The 10,000-nt window shown below is 46.1% G+C and overlaps 1 protein-coding gene across 1 annotated transcript; it reads right to left on the bottom strand.

Annotated features, from left to right (window-relative positions):
- Positions 1-1,349: 1,349 nt before the first annotated feature.
- LOC311509817 (uncharacterized protein) lies at positions 1,350-6,762 on the bottom strand (the record flags this gene model as incomplete). The annotated part of the gene is made up of 3 exons (XM_084575254.1): positions 6,538-6,762; positions 3,154-3,492; positions 1,350-3,071 (listed from the first exon to the last, which is right to left on the bottom strand). The coding sequence occupies exons 2-3, from the start codon at positions 3,415-3,417 to the stop codon at positions 1,350-1,352; spliced, it is 1,986 nt and encodes a 661-aa protein (XP_084431380.1). The 5' UTR covers positions 3,418-3,492; positions 6,538-6,762.
- Positions 6,763-10,000: the final 3,238 nt, after the last annotated feature.

Raw genomic sequence — 10,000 nt, 5'->3', positions numbered from 1 at the left:
TCGCTCTGAGGAAGTAGCAGTGGTGCGTTAACACGTGCCGTCCCAGACAAAGCTGAGTTTATTTTTGAGGGGAACATTTGATGCTCTAATAACTGCAGCAACAGGGCCTCTTCTTCTTTTTCTGCTTTGGGGAGCTGACTCAGGCGGCAGAATGTATTCTTAGCCTCATGGGGACTCATGGGAACTTAAAGTGCAGCGTTATATTAGTAAATAGAATAAATGTCTACAGAGACTATGAGCAGTGGAAAGGTGGAACTAAACGCCAAAACACCTGGATATGCATTTTAGCACCGAACTCTGGATATCAAAAATCCAAAGTATGATTACGGCAATTTCAAACATGATAATAACGGCTTTGTCCCCGTCCAACAACACAAATGGAAAAGGCCTGTTATCTTGTCTTTCTTCTCAATTATCTCTCTTGTGCTGCGGCCAAAACAAACTCGCAGCAACGTGACACAGCAGCAGACTATTTAACGGGCTTGTTTTGTGCATTAATTAGAACTGAAAAAGTCACATTGCTGGCGTGAATGGAACAAGGCGTGCATTGAGGAATACGCCAGAACGGTTTGAATGATCACAAGGCGTCAGAATGGAGGCTGATTCAGGGCTGAATAATGATGCTGCCAAAGGAGAAGGCACTGTACAGAAGACTGCGGTAAAATGCATGCGTGTGCTCAGGCACACAGTTACAAGCAATCTTCTGTGACTCCTACTGCACAAGAAGCAATATCGGGCTATAATTATATATATCTCTCGAGATATATATAGATATATAGCATCTCACTTAAGTGCAAAACACATTTATGCATTTAGACTAAGTGCATGTGCTAAGTGCTAAATTATGTAATGGAAGCTGAACTACAGTGCCATTAATGATAATGCAAGTCACTGATACAGTACAAGAGAACAGGATGCATATATCCTATAAAGGGAAGTTCAAGTTTGATAAATGCATTGCAGTGACGTTTCACTAAGGGCACAGTCCACAAGCATTTAATTAAACATCTATGGACTCCTTTTAGAACCGCGCCTTATTGTAAATAGTATTTTAGACTGTCCTTTCAACACGACGGCTGGCGTATCTCCTGCGCTTTGCCCTCCTCCCTGTGCTGTACACTCACGCAAGGTTGTGAAAAATTTAGAAGGTAATTTTCTGAAAAAGTACATGTGAGGTGTCTACGTGTGTGGGATTTTTTTTTCAGTGGCTCCAAGGAAAACAACTGCATAAAACATGGAATAAATGGTAGTTTCCAAATTCTAAGGAACTGCGTACCTTTCATTTTCATTTTCTAAATTGAATACCAACTAAATCTGTAAATCCCAAACAATAAAACTTTCTGTTATTCTTACCTGTGCAGTTTTTTAGGAGGAGGAGGAGGTGGATTGGGGTCATTGTTGGCAGCTCCCTTCCCTGCTGCCAGCAGCTCAGATGAACCGCCATGCAACGGTTGCTTGGCCGGCATGCTCCCGTTATGCTTGCCCTCCGCCTCTGCGCCGGTGCCCTCGGTTTCCCCCTGACAGGAACCATTGTTGGGGGCAGCCGGGGGGGCCGTGCCTGGCTCTATCATCGAAGGGGGGCTGCTGTGGGCCTTCCAGTCCCTGGCCTCCTTCCAGACAGCAGCACCATTGAGGGGGCCTGTCAGCTGAGAGGTTGTCCCCGGGCTGGCGGCTGGCGTCTTCTTCTTCATGTCTTTCCGCTCTCTCTCTTCCTCCTCCTCTTCTTCTTCAATGCGGCAATTCCAGCCAGAGCTGTGGTGGTGGGGCTTGTGCCAGCGTTCGGATGCTGCATTGTGGTTCTCTGTAGGGACCTTGAAGTGGCCAGAGACCAGGAACAGCATGGGTAGTTCAGGGAGAGGGACCGGAGATGAAATGGATGGTGTGAGGGTGGGGGTGCTCAGTCTGGGAAGTTCAGGAAGAGGGACTGGAGAAGACATGGACGGTGAGAGGCTTGAGGTGCCCAGTTTGGGGGAACGGATGTTCCTCTTTGGAGGAATGGGTGGGCTAGACTGTGGTCTGGGGTGGCAGGCTTCTGTGATCAGAGAGGGTGCGCTGTGGCTGGGGCTGGGCCAGCGGAAGGCTGGGCTGCTGGGGTCTTTACGTGAAGTGGGGCTGATGTGGCACTGTGTGCTGACAGCTGAATCAGGGCTGCTCAGGTAGAAAGTCCTGTTGTTCTCCTCTGTGTGCGCAGCCATCACAGTGATGGTGGCACGTTGACTCTCTCCTGAAAGGTCAACGTCAGAGCCCTGGGACGGCTTAGTCTGGTTTGGGGACTCGGGATGGGATTGAGTTCCATTTCCTTGCGGCCTGCGCTTTTTCTTGGTGCTCTCTGCATAAATGGGTTCAGAGTTCAGTGGTCCATATGGAGAATTGGGAGTCGAGTGTGGACTATCCCTGGCTGATGGACTTCCTGACCTGTCTTGTCTTTCTCCTGACCCTTCTGGCCCAGGAAGCGAATCTGTACTGCTACGATAAGAACAAGTGGAGTCTGACAGGCTGTTCTGTTTAGACAGGACAGGAACAGAGTGGGGGGATGTCGGGCTAGTGAGGCGGGTGCTGTCCACACTTAAGGCAGTGGTGCAGGAAGTGGAAGAAGTGCTGGGTGTCTTTGTGGTAACAGTGGCAGTACTCCCACTGCTTACAGCATTACCATGAACTATGGCAGGACTGGAAGGGACGATATCCACTGACAAAGGTATCTCCACAGAGGCCTGATGGGACTCCTGATAATTTGCCCTGGTAGTCACACCATTTCCATTATAAGTGCTCTTGGTCCTAATAGCGGCCATGCTATTCTGCTGCCTGCGGGAGTCTTCGTTGGCATTTTTCTTTAAACTCTGAGAACCCCTTCCTTCCTCCTTGGTTACAAATATATTGCTGATGATCATGGAGTCCTTGGGAAGAATACTGGGAGACAAAGAGAGGCAGTTGTTGTAGTCCATCTTGGCATCAGGACTCTGAAGAACCGCATCTCTGTGGGCCTTGTTGCAGCCGTTGCTATCAATGTAAAGAGGTGACAGGTCTAAGAGCTTCTTCAGGCCCAAACGGTCCACTGGGCTCTTTGTGTTCTCCTGCAACACATAAACATAAATATGCATTAAAAGCAGAAACAAAAAGATACACTAAAAAGATTAAGCAAACTGAGAAACTCACCTGCTCAATGTTCATGTTCACGTCAGTTAACTCGTTTGTGTCAAGGCTCATCATAGTGGGTTTGACAGCAATGGTTGGCTTGCTGTATTGCGAAGGTGCCGTCACTCCAGCGTCTTCATCACCTCCCGGACAGCTCTTCAAACAAGAGGCTGGCGCGCTGCCATCCAGGACACCGACGGTCTTGTGCGCACTCAGCGGGTGGAAGCAGTTCTTGCAGGAGCCGGGTTTCCACACGTGTTCTGCAAAGTCGCTGCACGCTGACATCTTTGGTTCGCTAGAGCGGATTTGGTCAGAAGTGGCTGTGGAGGTATCCGGCAGATACGGGTTGAACTCTCATGGCTGGAAAGAAGACAGGGAAAGAAGACAGAGGCGCACTGTTGAGGGAATGAAATCATTAAGTCAGTGTAATGACTTTTTGGCTATAGGCCATATCATAATCCCACATGGCATTGAGCACAAGTAAAACTACTCATTAAAACTGTGACTAATCTGAAGATACCATAGTTTTTCTTCCAAACATTACAAATAACAGAACAACACCAACTTTGTGAGCATTGGACTCTTTGAAAGGCGGCATACCAGATTCTGACTTGCTCATTTTCATTCTATACCTCAATTGAACTACAATTTTCTGGATCACAATGGCTGAAATCTTAGCAAAAAATAAGACGTCTAACATCTATTTCAAGATTAAAAGATGTTGGAGTCCAGGCTAACGAGTGTCTCTACGCTCACAGAGGGCCTCTGATAAGATTTATGTGACATACGTGGATGTAACCGAAGAAGACCTGATGTCTGCTCTGCTACATGTTCCCATGGCCTCCTAAATTAGCGGGTATGTGGTTTCCGTACAACCAAAGGGCTCGCCGGTGTGAGCCCAGCAACATAAAAGCCCACCAGAGTCCTCTGCAGCCCCCGACATGCCAGAAGAAGACGGAGGAGCCTCAAGCATCCCGGAGGTCGGAATGCCAGGAATGTCTAAAGGCGCAAGTCTCTCACTAGGGTGAATCTCACATCCACGACGACCTCCCCCCCATCCCTCTCCACACACAAAACACACTCCACATGTGTGTTCTCTCGCAAACAAACAAGAGCCCCACGCACACACACCTCCTTCGTCTCCCTCGCTGTGTCCTGTTTAACTGGACTGACAGTGAGAAGATCAACACCCTTTCAGAGAGATCACTTGTTTCCTTGCATCTGGGAGTCCGTTTTTATGGTCTTTACACAGCTTTAATTGCCTCTCAACAAGGTACAGCACTGACACAGAGCAACATTAGCTCCCTATTTAAATTCATCTAGAAAAGATTTGTTAAAAGCAAAGGGATCAACAATTACTTGCCAAAGACTAACTCAGCTTAAGTTGATATAATTTCTTGTAATGTAATTAAAAGTTAATTCAGCCAAAGTGACTCTTGATCTGTTAACTAACCTAAAAAGATATCAAATGCCTGTGGTAAGACTTCATGGCTCCAGGGTAATAACCTTGCAATCTAGTAATCCTATAGGCACGAAGAGTTTTCCTGTTGGTAAAGATAATGCATGTTTACATTTTTCTTTGTTCTGTCTGACTCAGTTTGAGCAGGAAAGCACCCGCTAGCTCCCTGTTTGTTTAACCGTTCCTGCGACAACAGAGGAAACACAGCCTTGCCTAAGGTCTTATGGCATTGTGTGTAAGTCAGACGGCGCGCCGACTGATCAGAGGCACGCAAATTATTGGGCTACTGCGCCTGCCGCTTCGGAGAAAAAGCCATCGGTCACTTTCTCAGCAGGCGGCGGCGGAGCAAGGCGTGGGGGAGTCTCATCTGAAATATTTGTGCGCTCCGCCTGTAATCCGCAGACAAAACTGAGACACACTCCAAGCTCTTGTTGACAGGATCGGCCCGGCTTGTTTGAACAGAGATAGAGCCCCTTGTCCACATTCCGCACAACTTCTCAAGCTCAAGGTCCAATATTTCTCACTTCCTCTTGTAAAACACACACACACACACACACACACACACACACACACACACACACACAGGGCAGACCAACTAGAAGTTCAGCCATATGGCAAATCTCAAGCCTCCTCCTTCAATATAAAGAACATCTCATGAGTATGTTAGGAGACAGAGGCTTGAAAAATAAGAAAAACGACTCGAGGTGGGATGATGGTCGGATGTGGAATTTAAAGTTTTGGGGCCAACTCACACTGACAGTGTAAACCTTGAAGTGACAAGCCTCATTCCTCATGTCTCTTTGACCTCTGCACACACACACACACTGAACAGTCTCCCAGCCACTAGAGGTCTCAAACACATCTGATCTGGCTCAGACATTTAAATGGACAACCATAATCTAAACATTATCACCGAGAAATTAAAATTAGACACTTGTTTCACCTAAGAGTCAGAGTGTAATGGGTTTAAGGATGCATTCAGGATGCAGTAGTATATAAATTGGCCTCAGATCTATGGTGACAAGAGGTGCAGTTTTAGTTTGGTAAAGCTGCATCTTTCTGCAGCAGGAGGCACATGTGACCCCCGACCACAACCAAGAGCGCACGCACACATGCGCAAATTGGGGCAGCCTTTACAAACTACAAGTTGTCTGATGTTTGTTATTCTAGGGCGACTGCAATTCGCTGCCTCGTTGTCCTTCCGGCTGCTTTTCACTGAACTGCCGGGGAATGCCAAAAAAAAAAAAAAGAGGGAGCCGTAATTGGATGACATTCCTGCAGAAAAGCATCGCTCCTAATCAAAATAATTGGACAGCCTTCCAGTCCACCGTGTTACAGTCTGATAACCGGGTCAGCGTGTGTAGTCACCCACTTTGAATACAAATTATTTTACGAGCAACATTTGTCACGCCTGCTCCCTCACACAGCCCATTCATTCAGGAGGGGGGGAACAACCTGTTTTTTTTCCCCCCTGTCGGAGGGATTTCCGCCAAAACTTCGCAACTTTTCACTCTAAAACTTCCAGCTTCCTAAGGTTTATGTGTATATTTTGCTTTACGAGTCTTGTTTTAACATCCACTCGTGATAATCCATAAACACCCCACGTGTTTCGGTTTGAGCCTCCGTTTTTTTTGTTTTTGTTTTTTAGATTAGATTCGGATTTATTTGCGTTGCCATATTTGGTTTGGGTTATTGGAGTAGGGAAAGAAATCTATGTCATTGTAATCTTTACGCAAAATTGTATATATTTCCATCGGCTGCGTTGATGCAACCCAACAATAGGAAATGTAATATGACAAAAATAATAAATAAATAAATAAAAATGGCTTCACCTATGTGTCACCAGTCAACAGAACAGGTGTATCAGAGAAAAATAAAAGGAAAACCAGCAGCTTCAGCGTAACGTAGTAGCCAAGGTTATGCACTGCCTGCTGCGTTCAGCTTACCTGCTCGGACTTTCTCTTCCCTGGCAACACAAAAGCTATCCAAAATAAAATAAAAAAACAGATCTTAAATCAATCAGCACAGCTGTTTTGTACGTGCTCTTCTGATTCCAAGTCGGTATCCCGTCTGTGATCGCGTATTCCACATGCGACAGGTTAAAGAGCCAGGAGATTGTGAGCTGCCGCAGGCTGCGTTCGGCTCCAGGCGGGCATGCTGCTGCTGCTGTTTCACTGTGCAGAGGTGGAGTGCTGGAGCAGAGCGAGAGTCCTCTGCAGCAGCGTGGGGAGAGAAAGAGTGAGTAAGAGAGAGAGAGAGAGAGCACAAGGAGGTGGGAGGAGCTCCTAACCAGCCATGCAGTCTGGCTGCTGGCCACGTTCAAAGATTTTCATTAGGCTTCTGCTCTGATAGCTGTCATGAGGATGGTTTTAGTTTTAAACAATCCAGCTCCACAATAGCCTTTAAAGTTGCAGATTCCATCTACAGGGGAAAGCAAGTGTTTCCTAAAAACCCACTGACTCGTGCAGGTTGGCTCAGCCAGCAATCAATCTTGATCAGAGAGGCCCTTTGAAGTGAGGAGCGTGGATGCATACAATCTTCTCCTGGGCTTCGCCGCCCCTTCCCTCCTGCTGCCGCGCCTGGACTGCCCCTGCTTCTGTTCATCAAGGCCAGGATGACAGAGCGGTAGAATAACACTGCCTCTGCTGCTGAGCCAGGGCCCGGACCCCTGCTGGTTTCCATTACCAGGCAGCAAAAGGAGAGGCAGAAAGCTCGGGGAGTGACAAACACAGCCGCGGTGTGTTGGATGAAACCAGTCATCCGCAGAGATTAACCTTTCAAACGAGCATGTCCCCTCACGTCTCGCTGAGAAGTAACACTGAAGCGAGTTGTTATCTGTTAGATAACTGACTCATTTACACAAAACCATTTGAAACATTTTTCCTTGACATTTCTTGGCCGCGGTGTGTCATTAAAATGGCAAAAAGACAAGAAAAATACAACACACGAATCAGTCAACCCCCAAATCCAACGGTCCCGTCCATTCGGTGAAGTCAACTTCCAGCGGAGTGCACGTCCGCGCGTATGAATCGATTGGACACACAACCCTCCAGTTTCCTGAACTTCCCGCAAGGATTTATAGCTGCAGAGACAATCAGCATAAGTGGCAGAGCAGAGCCGGGATCCAGGAAAAGTGATATCTTTTACAAGACCACCTGTTGAATTTGGAAAGAGATGCAATCCTCTCAAGGGGATTAAGAGTTTGTTGCATTTCATCTATTTTTGGCAGCACGGCGCGTGTAATAATTCTGCTAATGGGGTAATTCGGATGGCTCGTGCGTTGCATGAAGATGTGGGGCGGCATTTGAGAAGCTTCCAGACACATTGAGCTGCTAGACTCCAGGAACAGTGCAAACTGCAAAACAAATAGCGTTAGCTTACATAAAACAACTGGTGCAGGAAGTGGCATTTCTTATAACATTGACGTGTGTCTGTGCTGAGAATGTTCTTGTTAACTATAAGTGGCGTCTTTCTGCAAAGTCACTGCAAGAGCTGTCATATAAAACTGAGAGAGGCAGAAAGCTGTGGGAACATTCAAATCAGAGGAGCACAGCAGAGGAGTGGAATCACTTATAAACACTGCAGTACTGGAGGACTTTCCACCCCCTGACATAACTGCATCAGTAGAATTTATGCAAGTGAGGGAAGAATATGATTTTATTTGGCTAGATTCTTCCTTGATTTACATGTTATGTCCATCAAACTATCTGCAACGACAATAAAGTGCATATAAATAATTTCTGATTGATTAAGGACGCGATTCTCATTATGCATTTTCAGCGCCTTTGCTTGTGTAGAGTGCGTTCCATAAAGCAATTCGAGCAGCTCATCTTTACCCATAAATTATCGAAGGGAATCAGAGCCAGTTAGTGCTAATCTGGCTGGCGGCGAGAGCCACGCCGGGCACGCCGATGAATTAACGGTTTGTTGGCGCGCTGCAGGCTGCGGTGAGTTTGTGGGAGGCTGGGACGGAGGTGAGCTCTCTGCACACTGCAACACGAGGATGCTGCTGGAGAAGAGCCAGTCGCAAAAAAATGCCTGTCCACAGATGCTGTTGAATTTGAGCAGCACCTTGTCATGCATGTCGTTTGCATCTCCTGGTGTCTTCTTGCTTCTACGCCGTGATCACTATCACACAATAGATGATTAAAAAGTGTAACACAAAGACAGGATCAAGGTTTTGTGCAGAAAGACGGATTTAGGTTCTACACGCTGACACCTGCTGTGTGTCTCCGCTCAACCTGCTCTGGTGAATTATTAAACGGCCAATCATCTCAAATTAAATTCAGTGAAGAGATAAGTGGGTCTTAATGCAAAGTGGCAAGAAATGGACTGAAGTCTACCGTCAGCAATGATAAGTAGAGTAATATCAGAGCAGATCACAGTGCAGAGAATGGTTCTATGTGTTGAATAGAAGCTCATGAGCCTTCGTTGTAATGGACAGGTGGAGTTTTCCTTAAAGTGTGTGGCATTGCTTTAATGTGGTCAAAGTGGGCACAGACATTTATACTTTGTGGCTGTTTTGCATTTCTGCTGTGAAATTGGCCAACAGCTGCTGTTAACGGTTGTGTTTTTCCAACCGTTCAGCCATCAAGACGCGACTTGTTACGCCTTTATTTGTAGATGTACGTATCACACTCATGCAATGATGAGAATGAAAGTTTCTCGGTGTTCAAGAGGTGTTCTCCATCGCTCTCACTCACTGCTTTTTAAAGTACTGATTGTTCAAAAGTCATAAGAAATGTGGTCATTGTTGCGTTAATCCATCTTAATTGCGATGCCACATCTGCTTCCTGATTCGTGCTTGACAACATTTCTGGGAACCAGGAAGTACCTGGAAGATTCGTTCACTGTCATCACCCGAACATTTATGAAATTCAGTTCTAGGAACTCAGCAGGTGGAGAACAGCGGAGAAAAAAAACCCCACTGAGTAGCTGGTTAATCTTACAGTAATTATTTCCCATTTCACATTACCGGTACTCTCCCAACAACTGCTATTATGTTTTCCACTCATGTAAACCATCAAGAACTATGCTTACATACACAAAATCCCCTAATCTCAATTCCTGTTAAATTCATTAAACATTAAGTTGAAACAACTTCTGGAAAAGGACAAGACTACTGTACTTGTTCATAACCAAAAAAAACAGAAAAACAGATATGTAATGGTGCATTCACACTACCAGTGACAAAAGCTACAACATTGTTGCTGAGTCTCCGTTGGAGTGTCACTCAAGCGTTTGGCGACGTCATAGACTGGGATTTGGAATGGGCATTGCCTGTATATATATATAACACGATAATGTGTGAAGAAAGCACATATGATTGGTTGATGCGTCAGAGGAGCAACAAAAAAAGAAAAACAGCCAGCTCAACTTTCATGTCGTGTCTCATTTACCTAACCCTAA

The sequence above is a fragment of the Chelon labrosus genome (assembly GCF_963514085.1).
Source record: "Chelon labrosus genome assembly, contig: SCAFFOLD_315, whole genome shotgun sequence".
Taxonomy (NCBI): Eukaryota; Metazoa; Chordata; class Actinopteri; order Mugiliformes; family Mugilidae; genus Chelon; species Chelon labrosus.
The sequence above is the reverse complement of the archived record's forward strand: the minus strand, read 5'-3'. Positions and strand labels throughout refer to the sequence as shown.